Source organism: Leucopleurus acutus (genome assembly GCF_964270905.1).
Source record: "Leucopleurus acutus genome assembly, chromosome: 17".
Lineage (NCBI taxonomy): Eukaryota > Metazoa > Chordata > Mammalia > Artiodactyla > Delphinidae > Leucopleurus > Leucopleurus acutus.
Window position 1 is genome coordinate 52,974,462 of NC_139159.1, and position 24,716 is coordinate 52,999,177.

The window sequence follows — 24,716 nt, forward strand, 5'->3', positions numbered from 1 at the left end:
AGCAACTTCTCAAACTGTGAAAGGGACTGCAGAGGTCTGGCCCCACCTCCTCTGCCTTCTGTCTTTGGGATGTGATGCCCACAGCATCTTTGTGATGTTCTCTGAGCATGGAGCAGCCTCACCAGGATACTGCTTCTCCAAGCTGCCAGCTTGTAACGGAGTCCTTGACTCCTGTCTTTATTTCTCAGTTGGTTCAGGATTTACAGAGGGAAGAGAGCAGTTAGTACATTAAAACCTCAGGTATAGAGAGAGGATGCTGTTGGATTCAGAGAACACATGGAGAGATTAGCTTTAACAAGAGGAGGACCATACCCTTTTCTGTAATAGGAAAAATGTTTTAAATAATAGGGAAAGAAATGTAGGTTTATAGAGTTGCCACTGGGAAGAAGACAGTGACTTCTTTAATGTAATTTTAAACATTTTATAGTATGTTTATCTGAAGAAAGTCTAAAATCCAACTTTGCTGTATTGGGGGCACACTTCGTAGACCTCATGTGTTAAACCACTATTATCTGAACAGAAGAAAACTATAACAGGTTCCCCAGTGATCTTCAAACTGGGAGAGGGCACATGGTTGCCCTATTCTAGGGTAGCTCCTTAGAGTCTACATAGGACAGTTTAAAAAAAATCCTTTTCCATCAGGAATACCCTCAATAATGCAATCTTACACTTAAAAACAGCAAGGCATCATTTTCATTTGAAAATATTTAGGATGACAATAGGATGGGTTGGTTTAAAGAGGCAAAGAAACAATGGATTAAATGAAGTGATGTTTTCCATCAAGCTCCTGAATTAATATGTAAATAAGAGACCTATATTTTTGAACTTCTTTTCCTGTGTCTCATGTAGTCATTTGGGGAAATTAAGACGGGAGATTTTTGTGCTACATTGGCATTTTAACTATAAACCATTGCGCTTTGGCCCAGAGTATTATTACCTGCAGAAGCTATCTTGATTAAGTTTGGAGTTGCCTTATGTTGTGCCTAAGCAAAACTACATTTTAATCAGCTAGTCCATATGCTTTATACAGGTAGTTTGTAATAGGCCCTGTTAAACATAGATTCCTTTAATCAGCAATGTTGGATAGAAGCCTAAAGTCTTAAAATAGTCTTCTTTATTCTGATTTCCTTCTCCCTAAGATGAATAAACAGAATGCAATCGATGTGGCAATAGCTGTTACAAATCATTTCATCAAAGGTAATAAAATTAAATTCCATCTCTGTGAGTTATTACAGAAGACTGTGGAACATTTACAAGAATTTGACTTCCAAATCCTTCAAGCCCTAATCTTTGGATTTGCATAATGTGTTTCTACTTTCAGGATTTTCCAGTCGAAAGGCTTTGAAGTTCCAAGGCAAAAACTGAAATAAATTGGAAATCTGTGTAATTTCAAAGTGAATGCTTACAATATAATGGTATAATTGGAAAGTACATGGAAGGGGAAACATAAAATTTTACTACTATTGACTTAATTTTTGGAAACTTGATAGTAGAAAGATAATAGGCAAAATTCTTCATGAGTGATCAAAAATATAAAGTAGAACTTTCAAATCAATACCATTATTTAATATTAGATAACTTTAAAACAGTAGATCCTGAACTTGAACCCCAGTTTTTGATTCCAGGGTCCTTGCTCTTTTCACTTCTTCATGCCACCACTGAAATTTTTTGCATGGGGATGTCAATTTATCAAGACTACAGAGTGTATTTTTAGAAATTACAAAGCTGAATTTAGTGAAAAAAGAAGTGAAATACTGTTCAGCTTTATCATACTACTGATGATGGAGGTGGAATAATTTCCTTTGTCTAAGCTTCAAAACATTACCGTGATCGGATGGGAAAGAGGCTACATTACGTGAATGTACTAAATTGATTATTATATCTGCTCCCAAACTGTCCAAAGTTGCTTATTCTCTTAGTTTGTTTTCATGGATTTTATACCTGAACTTGCTTGCATGTTTGTGTTATCTCTTGTGGCTTTTTCCCATGATGAAACCACTCATTCTTTTAACTATTTATGACGTGCCTTCTATATGCCAAGAAATATGCTAAGTCCTAGGAATGAAATGGTGAACAGGCTGAATTTCTGTGAATGCAGGAATTCAGTTGATCTGGTGGTGAGTATTCCTGATGAAAAATGCTTCTCTCCAACCTCTTTTCTCTGGGCTGGCATAAGCATGGGGATATAAATAAACCAGCTGGCAAACTTCAAGGACTTGGATGTCTTTTTCATGAAAGGTCAATAAGAAAGGCTAACCTTTTGCATTAGGATTTATTGAACTCTGTAGAGGCAGATCGGTTTTGGATTGAATTTCTAGTATTTTTGTTACAAAATTAGGTATGGTAGTAATGAATTCATGTATGCTTCTGTATGATTGATACTATGTACACTGGCCTTGCTTGCTCTTCACAGAGTTGAATTCAATTGCATTTAACAAGAGAATTCCTAGCAAACCATTTCTACATATCATTGCACCTGTGGCTCAATTTTTGAATTTTCTGTGCTCTGAATCTCCAAGATAGGAAAGTATAAATCTCTTAGAATGAATACAGGGCTAGAAACATCTTATTATAACAAGGTCTCTAGTTTTGGTGTCCCATTAACTGTTCCAATACCAGTTTGTACTCCCAAATGATAATTCTGTTGAAACTTTTTGCATTGGTTTGGAATTTTAAAAGAAGACTGTGTAATTCCTGATCCCACGTTAATGATATTTTCTGTCTTAATCCTTGTGTTTAGGAGCACAAAGAATAGATTGGCCACAGCAATTATAGAGCAGGCTGTAATTGGCATACCCCATAACCCAAGGGATTGTTTTCTTGTTTTAATGCATAGGTTTCCAATCTGTCATTTCTTCTGCTTGGACTTCTGAATATGCTTGTTTTTTGATGGTTTTGTGGTTTGTTTTTAGCTGCTGATTTCTAGTCAAACTTTACAGCAGGGGTAACAAAAACCCTTAATTTTGCAGTGTGAAAATTCTTTAGGCATTCACTCTCAAAAGCTCTTTTTGAGTGACTTGACATTTTTGCAGCGCACAGTATCCAACTTCGAAAATCTACATTCTCAGCAGCTTTACTACTTTAAAAAATATCCTTACATTAGCTCTTTCAGGAAGCAGGGAGACAGCTTTGCTAACAGTAATGAGTTGTGCAAATCACAGATGGTCTTCTGGTTGGAAATTACTGGAAAGGACTACAAGCATTGAGTCTTTGGGGCATAGCCATTCACATGCATCCATGTATGTATGTGTACATGTACATTTGTGTAAGTATACAACAAATAAATGGGGCAAAGAGGGAATTTGTATAGCTGCTACTGGTACTGCAGAGTTCTGTGGAATTTTACCAAGTGCTTTCATTGAAGTTAACGCATTTTCTGTTCACAGTAACCCTCTTGGGTCAAGTACGTAGATAGCCTGAATGCCACCATTGTGGGTAAGAAAGTAGAGACCCAGACAGTCCAAGTTCTTGTCCACAGTCACATGACTGATGAGTGTCAGAGCTGAAATTTATCTCTGTCTCCTAATTCTGAAGTATGGCTTTTTGGTCAAAATGTCCTGGTTGGATTCCAGCTTCCCTAATTTTTAGCCTCCCAACCAAACTTTTCCTATGCCCTAGGGAATATTCCCCTTATACTGTAGTAGATTTTCCCAACTGTTGCTTGTATTGCTGTAGGCATCCTAATACTATATAGTAAATGATTAATAGAAGGTTCATTTTTTTCCCCAGATAGCTACAGAGCTCAGGAACATATCCAATTAGTTATAAAAAATGTACGATTTAAATTCACTTGATGGGAGAAGTAATTCCAGTTAAGAACTCAGGTTAAATGAATTTCCTTTTCTTATGTATTTAAGTCATACCAGGGTTTAGTTTAGGCTTAAGGTAGAGTTCTATTATGCAGTATTCAAACAAGTTAACAAAACTGTTAAAAGATGCAGAGCATGACAGGCAAAGAAAGATGAACAGCATTGCTTAGCTATGACTTGGAGGGAAGATGATTGAAGGGTGGAGATAGTGGGAAGGTGAAAATCCCCACAGTGTGAGAGGGAAGGGGAAGGTAAGACCAAAAGAGTATGACAGGTAATAAACCAGAGTAATAAACATCTAAATGTGAAGATGCTTAGGAAAAGCTTCTCCATGGTGAAAGCCATTGAAATAGAGGGTTGACCCACATCTTGCGGAGAAGTCCTGTGTGGTGAGCAGCTTAAAGCCACGTTCACTCACTGTCGGCACAAGTTCTGGGCTCCAGATGTCCATTATATCCTTTAACACAGAAGATTCATGTATTCTACTCCGTGATTTTGAAAATGAGTGGAAGATTTCTTATGTTTCTGGTAAAGTCGAAATAAGTTAGGCAAGAATAAAATTTAGCTGGTGACTATGAGATTAATTCTGTTCAAATTGGCTAGAATTGAAAGTTTTCTGCCATTCCTTTTTTTTCTCTAGCTCCTGTGACCTCACATTTCATCATCCTCCGCCTACAGGGCTTCTCCTGCTCCTTGGAGAACTGGTTGAAATCGGCATGAACCCTATTTTTACAGAGTAGGAGAGGCAAAAACCCTCCTCACGCTTGCTTTCTTGGTCATGTCCTTACTTCCTCCTGATTCCCTGGTCTCTACCTCTGCTTATGAGTTTGCTAATTTAGGTCAACTCCACACAGATTAAAAATATGTATAACTCAAGTGAACTATTCAATGGATTCAGTTGTTTTCCAAAAGATTTGGGGGCTCTCACAGGAAAAATACCATATTACACACCACCCAAAGGACTCCCATTTAGCGTGTCTCCTCTTGTTATCTTCCACTCCTTCACTAAAATCCACACTCCAGAAAAGGTGAAGCCCCCTACAAAATGTATTGTAATCCCTATAGGCTCAATGTTTAAAGTTGTGCAGCAGGGAAGGATCCTAAGAAACTGATATAATTTCCTCAGCATTCATAGAAGTTTGAACAAAATTATATCCCCTTACATCATCATAAAGAGATTGGAACTTGCATCCTGTGCAGGTGCTATGCTAGGTACTTTCCCATAGGATGTTGACTTAGTTCTCAGAATCTTCCTGGGTATGTTTTATCCCCATTTTATAGATGAGGAAACTGAGTCTCAGAGAAGTGTCCAACATTGTTCCCATGCAGAAAGGAGGTAGTGGGATATATGTTTGGAGGAGTAGGAAGAATTCTTTTTTGTTCAAGAACAGAGGAACAAGAAAAGGCAAAGATTACGAAACACCAGACGGTCTGCCTATCAGAGCCATGCCAAGAGGGATGGCTCCTTCTAGTCATGTCTTTGGAAATGCAAAGCACACTAAACAAAGATCCTTTCAGTGCCTATTAAGGGATTATTTTTGTCTCTATTTGTAGTGCTTCATTTATCATCAATGGGTATTTTATCTCATGTACAACTACATAGGCCATTATGCTATATTTACATTTGTTTAACACATTTAATTAAGAACATTGTTAAAAAAATGTAAAAAAGACTTCCCCTTTCATGAAATTTGGAAATCGAAGGTAGCATTTAGCAGGTTTCCTTGTCAACCACAGTAGTCATCTTTAGAATCTTTAAAGGAGTAATTCAATTACCCACACAGTTCTGCTTTCTAAGATCGTGCAAATGGAAGTCTTTTCTTAAGCAAGCCCACAAAGCTACTAGCAGTATTCCCGACTCCAGCAACAACACGAAAACATGATACCTTTCAAGTCTTGATTGGAAAGAGTGTCTGATGGGGAAGGGCAGAAAGAAGAGGGGAAATACAGAAAGGCTATTGGCTGCTTGCCTTTGTCCTTTGCTCATTCCAAAGAGGCTATAAAAGGAGTTGTGGGACACTTAGGTGTTTGAAGTGTTGGAGAACTTCCTTAATTATAGTATCTAGCCCTTTATCAAACATAAGATCCATTGTTGATATCCTCCCATGGGACACATAACTTTAGCAACTCTGGTCAGTTCTAAAACAGACCAACATAAGATATAAACAATTTCTGGTGATGAAATAATCTGCTATGTGAATTGGAAATAAAATCTGTCACATTTACATTTTGAAAATAATCTTTATTGAGAACTAGAGAGCAGTTGAATTTCTTTCAGGAAAATTTAGCACTTTTCCTTTCAATCCCTACTCCTTTGCACCCCCCTCCCCCCAGAAAACTTGCTTTATTCTGAAACTCAAATTTAATTTTGAAATACAGTTTATAGGATGAACTCTAGAATAATTAACCTTTTTGTAAGTGAAAATGGTCAAATATTGGTGATTTCTTAGAGTTTGTAGGGTTCAGTATAATGTTTTTAGTATAGTCTAAGTCTTTGTGTCTTAAGTGCAGTTTTCGGAAAGCCACATTGGGACAAATTAACGTTGCTGCTTTGGTGGCCCCAAGCTTATTTCTTAACTTCTTATTAATCTTAATGCCGTCTTAAGCTGCATATAGTACTACCATAACTTTTAGTTCCAGTCTACAAACTCCAGACTAAGACAAGAATGATGTTATTGGAAGACCAAGGCATTAATAAATACATAACCCTGTACAAAGTAAACCCTTGTTTCCTTAAGTATGTTGAACATTACGACATACTTGGTTGTATGTTGATTTGTATGTTGTAGGTGATTTTTGGTGGTGATTCCTTGAAGGACATTGCGTGCAGTTTGCTTAAGTTGGAAATACAGCCTTCAACCTAATTTCAACAAAGCAACCAAAGTGATTCTTTTAAAATACAGTCATCGTGCCATCTCTCCTTTGCTCACATCCTCTCCGGGCCTCATTCTTGAATGACCTTGAAGCTCTGTATAATCTGTCCTCTTTCCCCTGCTCCCCAGCACCATCTTGTTGACTTCATCTCCTGTTTCTCTTCCCCTCCCTTTTTCTGTTCCAGCCACTTTGTTCCTCTAACACACACAAAAAAACTGGTTCCCCATTTGCTGAAATGCTGCTCCCCAAATATGTCATGGCTCCTTCTTTCAGGTCTCTCCTCAAAAGTCTGATGGTGTGCGGGCGCTACCTTGGCTCTCCTTTATATGATAGTATGCCTGTGCGCCTCTGTCTGCTATCCCTTTTACTCTGCTTTGTTTTAATCCACAGTGCTTTTTGCCACCTGATTTGTTATCTGTTGGCTTCTTTCTTTGCTTATTACTTGTCTCCCTCTATAAGAATGAGGATTCCATGATGGCAGGTGTTTTGCCTCTTTTGCTCACTGTGTATCCGTGGTGCCCAGTAGAGCGCCTGGTGCAGAGTAACCATTCAAGGAATGAATGAATAGTCCCTTTCAGTTCATGAAAAGCAGGGGGATAGGGGATAGGGAATAGCCATCCCCAGCGAGGAAAGGATCCTTCTTTAGATTCACTCTACTCTGGCCAGCTTTGGGAGTCTAGAGGCCAAGACTTTCATTCTATTTCTTTCTACTGTCACCTTTTTGTAGCAAGCAGCCATTCAGTAACTATATGTAATCTTCATTGTAAATGAATAAGTTAAAAATTCAGTCAGTTTCAGATGGAGACTTTTTTTTTTTTTTTTTTTTTTGCGGTACGCGGGCCTCTCACTGTTGTGGCCTCTCCCGTTGCGGAGCACAGGCTCCGGACGCGCAGGCTCAGCGGCCATGGCTCACGGGCCCAGCAGCTCCGCGACACGTGGGATCCTCCCGGACCGGGGCACGAACCCGCATCCCCTGCATCGGCAGGCGGACTCTCAACCACTGCGCCACCAGGGAAGCCCTCAGATGGAGACTTTTTATTGGAGTATATGGTATACTCAGAAAAGATGCAGAAACCATAGACCATTAGATTTTCACAAAGTAAATACATAGAACCCAGATTAGGAAACAAAATAGTACCAGAATCCCAGAAAGCCCTTCATGTCTCTATCAATGTAATAACTTCCCCAGCAGTTATCCTACCCACACTTTTAATATCATAGATTGTTTTGCTTCTATCTGAACTTTATACAAATGGAATCCTAGAGCATGTGCCTTTATGTATCTGTCTCCTTTTCTCAACATTATTTTTATGAAAACCATCCATGTTGTTGCAAGTAGTTGTAGTTTGTTCATTTCCATTGCTGTATAAAATTCCGCTATGTAAGTGTCATCATAACTCACTTATGCATTTCTACTGTTGGTAAGACATTTGGGCTGTTTTTGATATTTGTGTGTTATAGATAGTGCTTCTGTGAATACTCTCAACTGGGTCTTTTGGTGAACACGCCTATATTTGTGTAGGATAAATTCTAAGAATAGAATTGGTGAGTCAAAAGATGCATGCCTTCAGCTAAGCAGGCATTTGCCCTAAGTGGTCTCCACCATCAGTGTCCCAGAATTCCAGTTGCTGCTTATCACCATACTTCATGCCATGTCTTTGACATTTTAGCCCTTTTGGTAGATCCTGTTCATGAGTGCAGTGTGGTCTTAGTTTGTATTTCTCATGACTAGTGCTGTTGAGCACTTGTTAATATATTTGTTGGCAATTTGGATAAAGCGAGTCAATTTTCATGAATATTAAGTAGGTAACATAGGTGGTATGTGAAGATGGCAGATATCCTACAGGTGATAATTCAATGACTAAAATTCAGTAAACACTGCTTTCATTAAAGAATCTTCTACTAATTGATATATTTTATTTCTTTAACAAAGCTTTTGCTCTGGTAAATTCAATTTAATAAACGCTTATTGAGAGCTCATTATGAATAACCTCCTATGCAGAATGGTGTCAGGCCACCAAGGTCTATGTCATTGAAAGCTGCCCAGAGGAGACCACATCTAAGCCGAGTCTAGAAGCAGGAGCAGGGTCTGACTGTGGGGCAGAAAGTGGAAGCTACTGTACTGGAAAGGCTTGAATAAAACCTGTAGGTGTGAAGGTGTATGAAACTTGCAGGAAATTCCAAATTTGCAGGTGTGACTACCATAACTGATAAAGAAAACTGCCAACTCGCTTTCTGTAGGGAATTAAGACTTGAAAAATGACACTTAACATTAGCCTCCGGAAGAAGCAAGGGCCTAGAGTAAGCTGGGCTTAGGGTTCAGTTGCATTACAAATACCAAGTTGCGTAGCTTGAAGTATTTGAATTTAACTCATATCATTTACCAATTATTTTTATACCAAGAGAAATATTCTCGTGCTTACGTGGCCTTTTGCTTTCCATGTTAGGCCTGATGTCAGCTCTCTAAAATGCAGGAGTGAGCAATACATTTATTGTCATTGAGAGTATCTGGAGAAACAGTATAAACGCTATAATTTTTCCAGCTAAGATGCTGTTACCGATGAAACAGAAAAGCACTGGCAGCCTCTAGTTATACAGATAGGCATTTCATTATTCTTTTCTGGGTTGCAATTATTTATTTCTAACTAATGTTTTACATTAGCATTAAAAAACACTCCTTTCAAAAGTACAAGCAATAGTCAAATGCATTGTCTTTGTCTGAAGTTACATTTTATTTGCTATTCAAAAAATAAAGGTCTTCTTTTTATCACCTTACATTTTAATATATTTTAATGAAACCTTTCAGAATGATGGGACAGAAGATTTTCTTCCCCACTAGTTTCAAGAATATTTGAAGCATTTAAAATACTGTAGGGAAGGTCTGTAATTTCTGAACATACCTTGTTCTCTTTCAAGGCCAAGTATAACTCAGTTGTTGAAAGAAATTATGGTGGAGATAAATATGAAGAAAGTGTGCCTTTCTCTAGAGTCAGTAATTACAGCATGCGGTATTCTTTACCTGTAGGTTGAAGAAAAAGTCCCAGTCGGTGGATATTACTGCTCCAGGGTTCAACCCTTTGGCTGGTGCAGGAAAGCAAATGCCACAAGCCAGTAAACCCACCACACCCAAGACGTCCATCATTGAAGAAGAGCAGAACAACGCAGCAAATTCCGAGAAGCATCCTTCCCGAAGGAGTGAGCTGAAGAGGTTCTACACCATTGGTGAGCACCACGATTTATGCAAGTGAATAGATGGGGTCTATCCAAACAGCACAGTGAATGTGTGGGGCTGTGGTTAAATGTCCCTTGTTTATATAACGTGTACAGTCCTCCCTCAGTAGCCACTGGTTCCAGGACCCTTCAGGGACACCAAAATCCAAGGATGCTCAAGCCCCTTATATAAAATGGCATAGTATTTGCATATAACCTACACACATCCTCCCGTATACCTTAAATCATCTCTAGGTTACTTATAATACCGAATGTAATGTAAATGCTATGTAAATAGTACTGGATGTGCAGAAAATTCAAGTTTTGCTTTTTTGGAACTTGCTGGATATTCCCCCCCAAATATCTTCAATCCTTGGTTGGTCGAATACGTGGATGTGGAACCTGCAGATACAGAGGGCCGACTGTACATCTTTCTGATGGTTTGTGGTGGACATCTCATACAGTCTGAACATGGAGTTGGAAAAATACTGCACACCTTCAGCAAAGTTAAGTAAGAGAGTAGGCCTGAGGACCTTCTATATCCTGCCTAAGAGAAGTAAATTACATATATATGGTTTTCCAAGTTTTAAGCTTATGTGCTACTATTTTCATTTTTGCCAGTCTTTAGCCGGGCGCCGTTTTTGTTTTTGGTTTTCGGTTTTTGCTCTTTTCATTCTCCCTCCAGGCTTTCAAGTGGCTGACCCTGTTCTGTCAGGTTGTTGAGACAGTGGTTGATGTCAGCCTGTAACTAACAAAGCCACTAAGAAAATAGAAAATTACTACGTTCTGAGGAAGGACAGATTATGTTGTAGGTCCGTTTTTACCTTGCACATTACTTCACATTGGAGAGATTGAATCACGTCCAGATCCCAATGTATGACAGGGTAGTAGGCTGTGGATAGGGTCTTGCAGACATTATGCCGCCTTTTTCCCAGGTAGAATAAATATCCTGTAATTTTGAACATTACCACTTAATTGGAGTGTTAGACGTAATCAATTCAAATAAGTCGAATTACCAACTTTTATGTACCAATATTTGTTCATCATGTCTTTGGCCTTGATTTTTAACTCACAATAACAATTTTCAGTGTTTTAGGTCTAATTGAGACACAAGTTGCTAAACATATGTATGGTAGAGGTGATGTGTAGGGGAGATGAATCTACCAGGAAGAAGGTGGATGCTTCGCTGTTGCTTATTATTTCATTTGGAGAGATTTGGTCATCACCAAAGTCCTTAATAGTAGACACTGTTGGCTTAATGCCTTTACTAAAGTTACATCAAAGGGGTCATGTTTTTCTTGGTATCCAGCACCCCACCACCCCATTATGGGATGTTTGGAATTTTTTCTCAGATATTTTAGTGTCTCTATCTAGAAATGTAATCAGATCAGATTTCTACCATTTCCTACCATTTTATATCTTCTTCCTATATCTACTCTCAGGTTTCCTTTTTTTCCACATGAAGATGTTAAAGTCTTATTTTTTAATAGACAACAAGCATGGTGTCTTTGAGGATGTCAGTGGTCAGTGATAATGAGAATTGATACACGAGAGTGTAGACAGGTACATATTTCCATTTTTAAAACTTATGATAGCAGAGTTCTAAAAATCAATCAACTAGAAAAGCCCGTGACGTTTACATAACTGCTTCTCTCTCCATTTTCCAATGTCCTCTCCTCCCACCCTTCAACACGTCCGCTACCATCTACTGCTTTTCTGATTTATTAACTGGATAAGAAGACAATATTTTGCCTTCAGAAAATAAAGTTTATCTTATAAGCTCAATATTCCTTAAAGATGAGAAAATGAGGGTAAAACATTGACCCCCAGCTTGGCCAATGTAAATAAACAACTAAGCCTGAAAAACAGAATTCTAAATGGTGAGTTTGGATTGCAGAAAGATGAACTATCAGTTATTTTAAATAGTCCTACAGCTAGTGAATGTTTATTTTTGGATTTGCAACAGTTTGATTCATAAGCAATGTCAGTGGCATGTCTGTATGTTAAAAGAGACCTGGAGACATTTTCAAGGCTGAAATATTAGTAACCACGTAATCACCTATATTGAAGATCATTTCACAAAACAAGCCTATTTCAGTATCCCTTAGTAAATGTATTGGTAATAAAGACAACAACAATTATAACTGCCATTTATTGGTAATTCCAAATACTAGGCACACATTAAGCTCCTTTCTTCTCTCTCAGTTGATCCTCACAACTCTTGTAAGTATTATACTCTCTATTTTTTTAGATGAGGGATAGAACCTTAAAGAAATTAAAGAAAAAACTGTGAGCCAGAGATAGCCAACTCTGTGAATGAAATTAACCTTCTTGTGACATTTTAGAGTCTGCCTTTTATGTCGCTCGGAAGGATACCATTCCCGTCTAGAGAGGTGAGCCCGAGGAGTTTCTTTGAGTGATACAGTGAAGTGATATTTTTACTGGAATCCTCAGAAAATTTCACTTAAGGAAACCATGCCAACTAACCCATCCACCAGCCAACATGCCCTTTCATTTAAAGATATCTTTCAATGTCTCAATTTATAGCTCACACAACTGGAAAAACCTGGGAGCCCTCTTGTGGCCAAGTTGCTACTACATTTAAGTTTAGCAATGAAGTGCAGTACTATAGTTAAGTAATCATTCTAGGAATTGAAGAATTTTAAATTAAAAAAAAGAACTAGAAAATTTTGGACTTATTTAAATGTCTCTTAGTGGCTAATGAGTGGCTGCGGTAGCTTCTCTAGAAATTTCTTTTGGTCTCACAGCTTTTATCCCTCATGCATTTATGTATAGGATCTACTTCCTGTTGAGAGAACTCTAGGAAATAGAAATGATTGCCTCCTTGTATAGACAATAGATTTAGGTCCTTAATTATTCCTAATAACAGAAACATGTTAAAACAAATATAGCAGCAAAAAAAAAAAAAGTGGCACAGCATAAACTCATTACTTTTTATAGGAAAACAATCCATCTTATAAGAAGTATAATAAAATTTCATTGTTTTGATATAAGCAGAGGAAAAGCTGTTCTCTATTGGTGTGAGATATATGAATCTTCAGCTAAATTAAAAGGAGAGTAACCACTATATCAGGACTGTGGCTAAAGAAAGAGTTTGTTCTGTGCTGCTTTTGTTACCAACTGTATAATCTTGCACAGTTACTTACCATCACTTGACCTTAACCTTCTCATCTGGACAGTGACAGATTTAGACCAAATCAGTCTTTCTGAGTATTTTTTCTTGCTCGCTTTTTATTATACAGTTGACCACATGAAGTACTGTATATGTTTTCTATTGCTGTGAAACAAATTACCACAAACTTAGCTGTTTAAAACAACACCCATTTATCAGCTCACAGCTGTGTAGGTCAGAAATCCACAAAACATGACTATATTTTCTGCTCGGGGTATCTACAAGGCTAAAATCAAGGTGTTAGCTGGGCTGAGTTCTTGTCTGGAGGTGGGTTCAGCTCGGGAAATGTATGCTTCCAAGTTCATTCCTTTTGTTGGCAGAATTCAGTTCCTTGAAGTGGTAGGTCTGAGGTCCCCATTTCCTGGTTGGCTGTCAGCTGGGGCTCACTCTCAGCTTTCAGAGGCTACTCTCTTCCCTTGCCATGTGGCCTCTTCCATCTTCAGGCCAGTAACTGCATGTCAAATCCTTCTCTTATGAATCTCTAGTTTCCTCTCCTTGGGCTAGCCAAGAAAGCTCTCTGCTTTAAATGGCTCATGTAATTAGGTCAGGGCCACCCAGATGATCTTCCTGTTTCAAAGTCAATAAAACCTAATCATGGGAGTAATGTCCATCATATTCACAGGCCTGGGGATCACACACGTGTGTACCTTACAGGGGTGAGGCATCTTGGGGACCATCTTAGAATTCTGCCTAACACATTGTACACCACTTACGCAGTGCACACTCAACCACCAACATAGCTGAAAAAAATTTCCTGAGCACATTTCCTTACTATCTATTCTGATCGTTATTTTCATTCTTTTAAATGCAATCTCAACACACGAAATTGACTACATGGTCTGTTAATGAGTTGTGACTTACAACTGGACTAGATATTTGAAGTCCTTCAGGTACTTACAATTCTATTATTATTTTTAAGTAAAAGTGTTAATTAGAACTAGAATAATATAATATTAAATTAGTGGACTGGTTCTAATGGGTAAACAGATGAAAACAGAATAGAATTGTTCCCTACTCCAGTTTTTGTTTGTGCTCAGTAAAACTACTTGAGTTTAACAATGTATATAAGAAACCTATATCCTTCAAAAGCATAGTCCCTACTTAAAGATGGAAAATGAAACCAAATAGCAGACTCATATTTTTAATACTCCATGTATTCTCTACATTTAATTTAGAGAACTACATGTAAGGACTTCTGAAAAGAGTTGTAAAGCATATGTAGAGATAGTGAAGAAGACTCGGCATGCAGAATCCAGAAGTGTCCCAGCACTCCCTAAGCTGGGCTTGTAAATCCATGTAATATTCATTCCTTGATTCAGAATCTAAAGCCAGAGTTCGTACATCTCTCTCCAGCATCTGTGACTATTAGTAAAATGTGCTGATGTCTTTCCATTCTGAGACTTTTTTCGCTTGACAGTTAGGAAGTGGGACAGGTCTTGAATAGATGTCTCCATAATCAGAGTCATTCAGTGACACACCAAATGCTGATTAGTCCTCGATCAGACCCAGCTGTGTGAAGGCCTCATAGAAGATGCTGCTCAGAATAAGAAGAAGGGTAAAACAGAGATCCCTGCTCTTGAGGTGTTCATCACGTGTCGGTGGGGGAGGGAGTGCTTGGTTAAAATAGGCACACCAGTGAGTAGAATACAAGACAGATGCTCTCAATGCCATGGGTGGGGCCAGAGGTAGGGGAGATGAGTGAGGAGTAGCGGAGGGCAGGGGCGGTTCACTCAAAGTGCTGTGGAATCCAGAAGATGGAGAAATCACATCAGACCTTAAAGGCACTCCGGGGCTCTTTATTGGCTTCATAGATCTAGGCACTGTTCATCACCCTCCGTTCTCGCTGCCTTGACATCCAGCACTTAGCTGTCTCCCTTATCTTCTTGTGTTAGCATGTCTCCATACCAAATCTCAATTCTCATGAGTAGGAAAGGATGGCATGAATGTCATTAATCCTAACACTGAGTACAGTGTAAGGCACACAGTAAGTGCTAAATAAACTTTGGGGGCGGCAAAGAGGAGGGAGGGGGGGTGCTGGTGGAGGTAGTGGAGATGAACCTTGCCCTTTTCAGTGGAGGAGGAGAGAGGAAATGGGCCAAGAGCTTAGTGTAAAGAAGAGCTTTGAATACTTCCAGGCATGAGAGAAGGATTGGAACCCCTGCTGTGGAGAACAATGAATAAGATCTACAACTTTTAAATCTGTTAGAAATTAGAAAAAGGTTAGATTTAGCAAAACCCTTTTTAAATTTTTTTATTTAGTTATTTATTATTTTGCGGTACGCGGGCCTCTCACTGTTGTGGCCCCTCCCGCTGCGGAGCACAGGCTCCGGACGCGCAGGCTCAGCGGCCGTGGCTCACGGGGCCTAGCCTCTCCGCGGCACGTGGGATCTTCCCGGACCGGGGCACGAACCTGTGTCCCCTGCATCGGCAGGCGGACTCTCAACCACTGCGCCACCAGGGAAGCCCTTAATTTATTTTTTTAATTGAAGTATAATTGATTACAGTGTTGTGATAATTTCTGTTGTACAGAAAAGTGACTCAGTTACATTACATACATATATATACATATGTGTGTGTGTATATATATATATATATATATTCTTTTTCAGATTCTTTTCCATTATAGGTTATTATAAGATATTGAATATAGCTCCCTATGCTATACAGTAGGTCCTTATTTTATTTGTAGTAATTTGGATCTGTTAATCCCAAATTCCCAATTTATCCCTCCCCCCTTTCCCCTTTGGTAACCATAGGTTTGTTTTCTACGTCTACGAGTCTATTTTTGTTTTGTAAATAAGTTCATTTGTACCATTTTTTTAGGTTCCACATATAAGTGATATCATATGATATTTGCCTTTCTCTGTCTGACCTATTTCACTTAGTATGATAATCTCTGCATTCCTCCATGTTGCTGCAAATGGCATTATTTCATTTTTATGGCTGAGTAATATTCCATTTTCTGTGTGTGTGTGTGTGTGTGTGTGTGTGTATGTACACATCTTTATATCATCTTCTTTATCCATTCATCTGGGGTTTTTTAAAATATTTATTTATTTTTGGCTGTGTCATGTCAGTTGTGGCATGTGGGATCTTTCGTTGCGGTGCACAGGCTCTTCGCTGGGGCGCGTGGGCTTCTCTCTAGTTGTGGCGCACGGGTTCCAGAGTACGTGGCCTCTATAGTTGCGGCACACAGGCTCTCTAGTTGTGGCATGCGGGCTCAGTGATGCACGGGCTTAGTTACCCTGCAGCATGTGGGATCTTAGTCCCCTGTCCAGGGGTTGAACCTGCGTCCCCTGCATTGGAAGGCAGATTCTTAACCACTGGACCACCAGAGAAGTCCCTCCGTTCATCTGTTGATGGACATTTAGATTGCTTCCATGTCTTGACTATTGTAGATAGTGCTGCTGTGAATATTGGGGTGCATGTATGTTTTCAAATTAGAGCTTTTGTCTCTTCCAGATATATGCCCATGAGTGGGATTGCTGGATCATATGGTAACTCTACTTCTAGGTTTTAAGGAACCTCCATACTGTTCTCCATAGTAGCTGTACCAATTTACATTCCCACCAACAGTGTAGGAGCATTCCCTTTTCTCCACACCCTCTCCAACATTTATTATTTGTAAACTTTGTGATGATGGCCATTCTGACTGGTGTGAAGTGATACCTCATTGTAGTTTTGATTTGCATTTCTCTAATAATTAACAATGTTGAGCATCTTTTCAATGTGGCTGTTGGCCATCTGTATGTCTTCTTTGGAGAAATGTCCATTTAGATCTTCTGCCCATTTTTTTGATTGGGTTGTTTGCCTTTTTGATAATGAGCTGTATGAGCTGTTTGTATATTTTGGAAATTAAGCCCTTGTCGGTCGCATAATTTGCAAATATTTTCTCCCATTCCTTAGGTTGTCTTTTTGTTTTGTTTATGGTTTTCTTTGCTGTGCAAAAGCTTATAAGATTGATTAGGTCCCATTTGTTTATTTTTGCTTTTATTTCTTTTGCCTTGGGAGACTGACCTAAGAAAACATTGCTACGATTTATGTCAGAGAACGTTTTGCCTGTGTTCTCTTCTAGGAGTTTAATGGTGTCATGTATTACATTTAAAGCTCCCTTTTATTATGCTATTTATTTATTTATTTATTTACTTATTTATTATAAGGAAGGTCAGTAGTAATATACCCTTGTTTATTTTTTAATTTAGTAATTTAAGTATTCTCATTTTTCTTTTTTTTTTAAACATCTTTATTGGGGTATAATTGCTTTACAATGGTGTGTTAGTTTCTGCTTTATAACAAAGTGAATCAGTTATACATATACATATGTTCCCATATCTCTTCCCTCTTGCATCTCCCTCCCTCCCACCCTCCCTATCCCACCGCTCTAGGTGGTCACAAAGCACCAAGCTGATCTCCCTGTGCTATGCGGCTGCTTCCCACTAGCTATCTGCCTTACGTTTGTTAGTGTATATATGTCCATGCCTCTCTCTCGCCCTGTCACAGCTCACCCTTCCCCCTCCCCATAACCTCAAGTCCGTTCTCTAGGAGGTCTGCGTCTTTATTCCTGCTTTACCCCTAGGTTCTTCATGACATTTTTTTTCTTAAATTCCATATATATGTGTTAGCATACGGTATTTGTCTTTCTCTTTCTGACTTACTTCACTCTGTATGACAGACTCTAGGTCTATCCACCTCATTACAGATAGCTCAATTTCGTTTCTTTTTGTGGCTGAGTAATATTCCATTGTATATATATGTGCCACGTCTTCTTTGTCCATTCATCAGATGATGGGCACTTAGGTTGTTTCCATCTCCAGGCTATTGTAAATAGAGCTGCAGTGAACATTTTGGTACATGACTCTTTTTGAATTTTGGTTTTCTCAGGGTATATGCCCAGTAGTGGGATTGCTGGGTCATATGGTAGTTCTAGTTGTAGTTTTTTAAGGAGCCTCCATACTGTTCTCCATAGTGGCTGAACCAATTCACATTTATTATGCTATTTGAATGCTCTCTGCAAGTTCAAAGACAAGGCAGAAAAGGGTTGAAGTTAGCCTTCCTTGGTTCTTGGCTCAGCAGGGCTTCCAAACAGGGCCAGTAGGGGGCTCCTTGAATAACAGGTGTCTGTATAATACTTCTGGAACTTTCCTTCAGTTGAGACTTCCGTGCAGGTCCTCACCTTGTCAAGCGAACTCACAGTCTGCTCACGCCTTTTAATCTCTTGTTTGCCCTCGTGGATCAGTCTCTACCTTTTGTCCTTTCTATATTAATCTCACTGTATCACCTTCTCTTTGTTGAATACCATGTATGATGAATCAGTCAGTGTTCTCTACACAGTAATTTCCAGTTATATTCAGATAAACAAATTCTGGGTTTATTTGGTGGATGTGTTTAACTCAAACTTTTTCATATATGAAAATATGTTTCTTCATTTATTAACCTATTCACTTATTAATTAAATAAATATTTATTAAATGCCTACTACAAACCAGGCCTTGTTCAAAGTGCCACTAATACAAGAGAAAATAAGACCAAGTCCAGGCACTCAGGTGCTTATACTCTAGTGGGAAAAACAGGGTATAAATAAGCAACTGGTTATTCATTGTCAATGAATAGTAAGTTTTTAGAGAAAAATAAAACAGGTTAATGGAGGAGGGCGATAGAAAAGTTACTCTGTAAAATGTGTTTGAACCTTATACAATTTTTATAAACATTCTAGCAGATAAATGATACAGTTCTGAGAAATCAGTTAGGCTGGTTTCAATTACAGGACATTCGATACATTAATAATAGATTTTTCAAAGAGTTGTTTTTCGCTTGTCATAGAATTAATTTATGAAAAGACTAATGGAATTGATAATTGCAGCATGAAGAAGAAAATGATTGAGGGAAAATTTAATGATCCTCAAGCTTCCCAGCATTGTTTTGAAAAGGAGGTGCCCAGATGTTCTTCACTTCTACCAAGGAAAGAATAAGTTGTAGCAAAGAATATAAAAATTAAATACTGGGGGAATGTAACAATTTGAGCACCGTTACTGGGGAAGTTTGGGTCGTGTTTTCTAAAGTACAGCTGTTATGTCTTTAGAGTGGTTTAGGCATCAACTTGCCTGGAAAAGTGCTCCGATCAGCTCTCCAAGATCCTGAATGGTTTTGATCAGTGGCAGGAAGGCGGAAGGGTAGTCATTCATTCCACTGCGTTTACTGAGCTCCTTCTTTTGGTCCCAGAGGCAGGATGGATCAAGGGTGAGGAACTTGGCCTCTGGAATATGGTGTCTAGGTTGGAATCCCATTCCCCCTGCTAGTTATGTGACCATAAACAAGGCACTTAGACTCTCAAAGCTCAGTGTCTTCACTTATAAAAGGAAATAAAACTGATGCTTCCTGAAAGGGCCGTTGTGAGGAGTCTATGTAAAGTGCTTATAATAGTGCCTAGAACATGGAAGTTCTCCATGAATATTAGTGAGCTTGTTATTGTCGTTGTGCATTAAAGATGTGGCATGAATGAGGCGTCATGATCGCTGCCCACCTGCTATGTGAAGCTAGCTTCCTGCCCTGATCCTTGTGGATATGCTCACTTATCCCCTAGTTTTTAGCAGGTGGTTCCTCATTCCCCACAAGATAAGGTTGTTTGTTGCTCTGTAGACCTTTCATGCTCTGCCCCAGTTTACTCTCCAGCTTAGTCTCAGACCCCAGCCCCACACTCTAGCCATGCTCATTGTGGTTTCCCAAAGGTGTCCTTCCGTATGATGGGCTTTATGGAAGTGTTTCCTTCTGCCTAGAACAGTGTTAGGATTCCATCCAAATTCCCCTCATACTTGGCCACACCTTCCCCAGATTTGATCAACATGAAAAGATTCAAAGCATTTTAACATATGCATTGTCAGTTTTTTAGGTGACTAAAAAATACATGTTAAAATCAGTGAATGCTTATAACATTCCTAAAAGATGAGTAGGATACTTATTATGGCCACCATATAGCATTCTTGGGAATTGAGTCTCTGAAAGTTGAATGACTTTTTCATGATCCCACTGGAAATGGTGGCAAAGTCAAGGAAAGAATAAGTAGATTGATAACTAAGGGTAAACAGTTTATCTTCTGCATGTTTTCAGGTCAATTCTCTTCTCAAAAACAAACAAAAATGAAATTTGATCATTGACAGAGATCTCAGTAAGTGGTTTCGCAAGCACTAGTCCATACCTTTTATAGTGAAACAGATGCATTAAAAAAAGAATACTAGTTTTTCATGAAATTACATTTATTCGATTAAAGTGACCATCTTTTCCTTCTTTTGCTCATCCTTCCTTCTTTCTTTCCTTCTTCCCCTCCTCTCTTTTCTTCTTTTCTCACCTCCTTCCTCGTGTTAAAATGGACTGCCTTCTGTGAAATGATGGCATAGTATATATATTGCTTTTGTAGAATTTTTTAATAAGATGTGGGTTTTTTGTTTTGTTTTGTGGTACGCGGGCCTCTCACCGCTGTGGCCTCTCCCGCGGCGGAGCACAGGCTCCAGACACGCAGGCTCAGCGGCCATGGCTCATGGGCCCAGCCGCTCCACGGCATGTGGGCTCTTCCCGGACCGGGACGCGAACCCGCGTCCTCCGCATCGGCAGGCGGACTCCCAACCACTGCGCCACCAGGGAAGCCCTAAGATGTGTTATTTTTAAATCTCCTCACTTGTCAAAATTAAGTTAGGAAATGTCCCCCAAATATTCTTTTGAAATATTACTCTTCTGTGAAATTGTAAAAGTCTGACATCCACTGATCTTGTCCTTTGCCCTGCCTTCAGAACAGAATATCTTCAACATTCCAAACTTAATGAAGCACAGATAAATACAAATTTGTATCTTACTAACCCCAGGCTGCTTACATATTGAAAAGAGAGCCTACAGAATTAGGGGTTCCCTGGGAATTCTTCTGAGTAGTTGGCAAAATTAAAACAGTAATAACTAGTTTGGAAACTCTAAAAAGGGAAAAGCAAGACACGTATTTAACTATTTTTTAATTGCAATACACCAGGCATTTAAAAATATCACCACATAACTTATATGCCTCTCCTTCTGAATCCAGACTCTTTAATTATAAGAATAAAAAAGATCGACTCTAAAGTGAAAATATTGTAGCAGGAAAGAGAAAGAAAAAAAAGGAAAAGACTAATCTCGCTGGAGGTGACACATTCTGCAGCATGAAACTAGGTCACCGCTGAACCAGAACCTTCTCTCCACGCTAGAAGATTCTTCATGTAAAAGCAGGAAGTCTCTGATTTAATCAGAACCAACTTGGCACACAGGTCACTGTCTGTAAGCACAGAAACTAAAATGGGTAACTGCTCTGAGGGTTCAGATTAAATTATGTTCTTGAGAAAAATGACTTTGTTTTGAATTGATGTTTGTTTGATGACTTCTTATACTTTCTGGGTCACAAGATTATTTAAGGAAAATTATTCTGTTGCTGAGGTTCCTTGTTATACATGGAATCTGGACTTCCCTAAATGGACCTGGGCTTTTCACAGATTTCAAAGACTGCTGCACATGTAGAAGTGCCTTTTCTTTTTGACCCACGTTGCATTAGATTGGGCCATTTGTATTAAGATAATGGAATTTGCAGATATTGAAAATCCAAGTTCAATTTTTTTGTTTACTTGTGGGGTAAGCAGACCTTGGGATTCGGTGTATGAGAATCTGCGTCTGTGTGTATGTGCTGGAGGGGTATTTGAATGGGTTTTTATTTCATGTCATTTAAAAAATTCCATTTAAAATCCACTTTAAAACATGAGGCCTAGGAAAACCACAGACGAAAACTTCTTTTCCAGTCTAGAATAAATATGAACACTTTATTTCCTTCAAGAGAAATTAGATTTTTTAACTAAGCATTTATACAATTTTAACTAAATTTTACTAAGCAGTACAGGTGTACTCAGAAAGAAGAAAAAGATGTTTGTTTGATACCCCTATAGATTGGTAATGTTTGTAACATGCTAGATAAGCTTGCCAACTGTAATTTACAAAGTTACCACCATCTTTTGTACATTTGCCCGTATTCTCTTTTGCCCTGATTCTGTTATTGTTCTCTGTCAGAGGTAATCAACCCAGGATCAAGAAACACAGCTTAATCATGGCTGTGATAAATGGATTAAGAAATGTCAATACCCCAGGGTTTCCTTGAGCTACTGGTGTTGGTTTGGTATTTGAGTTGCAGCATAACTTATAACTTATTAGAAACAAATTATACCTGTCAATTTATTTAATGATTTCTAAGCAGCCTAATTGAAGCTATACTGGTTAAAATTGTGTAATAATTTAAACAGACATTGTTTCGTGGTGGAGAAATAATCATGATCTTATTTGAAATTTGCTAAATCCCTATGACAATAAATCCGTCAGCACTGCCAGCCGTCAGAACTTGCCCTTTCCCCCTGCCAACGCTTGTAGGAACGTTCCTTTCCGCTGAACCATGGCTAGGGGAAGAAAATGACAGATTATTAAGAAATACCTGCTTTGTTTTAAACATTAAGGGATAGAATTAATGGCATTTTGAACAGTGAAATATGTTCAAATTTCCCCCGTATTTCCATTTTTTAAAAAAAGCATCAATTTAAAGAGTTTCTAGGATCTTGCAAACATTCAGAAATAAAGCTATTGATAGCCCCTTGTTATGTTGCACACCTGAAACTAATATAATGTCTATGTCAATTACACCTCGATGAAAAATATATTTAAAAAAGCAATTGATATCTCCTGATTTTTTAGGATATGACTTTTCTTCCTACTTCATATCTAAAGACATTTTTCACACATTAAAAAAACCTGCAAGATTCATGCTCCTCAACAAAATTTTGACCATGTTCACACTCTGACCAAAAGAATATTACTGAGAAGAATGTGAAAATAGTTGAAAGTGAGACACAATTGAGGGAAACGCTTCTATTTGCTATTTCTGCCAGAGGTTTTGAAATGACTTTGACTATAGCTAATTACTTTGAATAGCCCAATTATAAATGTTTCGGTGACCATTCCTAATAGATTCACTATAAATCATGTGCACATCTACATGCAAGCAAGCTTGTAGTGAGCTATTTTAAAACTTCACTAATTCACACCTTGAATCATCTGAACAGACTGTGACCTAAAAAGCCTTTGTGTCAGTATAATCCATGAATAAAAAGCTATGTGAATTCTTAATGGAAACATGATTTCAGAATACAGAAAATATTATGTTCAGCAAATTAGCTTAACAGCCTTTTAGTAGGTAAAAATACCTGCTAAGAGAAATTCATGTAATGGTTTTGAAGTAATGTTATCTAATACTTAACCTATTTCATGTTACTATGTATGTTTGAAGATAACAAAGTTAAATACTTTCAAAATATTATCTGAATAAGTCTTTAGCTATTTAGATGGATGTTTCCTGGAGGAGAAGGCCTATATTGTCTGTGTAATCATGGCCGACACATCTTAGCATCCCATTTCCTCCATTCTCCTTGGTCATTTATTTGGTCAGCCTGTTTCATGAGTTGGAATCTTAAGTCTTCGGGTACATTCAGTCTTATGGACATTAAATATTAAGATGTTACACATTAAGTATATGGACGATAGTCCATCACAGAGAAATCAGTAAGTCTTTAAACAGTGCCTGCCTACCTGCTGCATCACAATATTTTTCATTTGCTAGGATTTGCACTCAAGAATCCTTGGGCTTAATTTTGTTGCTTAAATTTTAATACGTCGATAGAAAGGACATTGATTTCCTCTCCTAGTTCTCTGAGCCAAAGGAGGCAAAAATTATCATCAGTAGTATACTGGAAATAAAATATCATAGGTGCCCACAGAGAGTTTTACCTTGTGACTCTGTTTATTGAGTGTCTCATAAACCAGTTCAAAACAATTTCCTTTTTAATTAGGTAATTTTAGTGTCTTTGAGGTCTTTTTCAAGTATTATTTCAAGTGAGTCATTGTATAGCAGAACAGCAGAATACTGTTTACTCTAACTAAAGAAACAGGGTATCTGGTGTGCTATTTGAGGCTACAAAGCTTCACTTCCTACTTTAAATAATTCTCTCAAATTACAGATCTTTCTTGATATGAGAAACATTCTTGTAAATAAACATAGGGTGAGTGGGATGGGACAGGGATAGCCAAAAAGTCTCACTAAAATAAGAAAAAGAGGAATATCAATAGTAATTCCCTCTCTCCATGCTCTCATTTATTTTTTTCACCTCTACCCCTAAATAAGCCTACCTAAATCTCAGTTCAGTGGTCAGTTTTAAGAATGCTTATTCATTCATTTAATAAATGAATGACTACTGTTGACAATTGGCAGTTGGAGATGAGGCTTGAGAAAGAAGAGGCGCCAGATAATGGGGCGTCTTGTGGGCTGTACTATAGAATTTGGACTTAATCATGACACCTTGGGAATTGTTGAAGGTTTTTGCCTAGGGGAGTACCTTGATAAGGTTGCTTTATAGAGAGATGTTTTGAGCATCATATGGAGAATGGGTTGGGGCTATACATGCCTAGAGACAGAGTAATCTTTCAGATGTATAAGTGTCAGGGCTAATTAGATATTATGCTGTACGGCTTAAGAGCTCTGGCATTACACAGATCTAGTTTTGGATACCCGCACAGCCATTCTAAGTAGC

General features: G+C 38.4%; 1 protein-coding gene across 2 annotated transcripts in view; it reads left to right on the forward strand.

The window, feature by feature from the left end:
- OXR1 (oxidation resistance 1) overlaps positions 1–24,716 on the forward strand; it is a 459,041-nt gene that overhangs the window by 209,831 nt on the left and 224,494 nt on the right. For both annotated transcript variants that reach the window (XM_082858879.1, XM_082858881.1), the window contains exon 3: positions 9,709–9,905. In XM_082858879.1, coding sequence (XP_082715005.1) covers positions 9,709–9,905 — 197 coding nt within the window. The remainder of the gene's footprint in view (positions 1–9,708; positions 9,906–24,716) is intronic.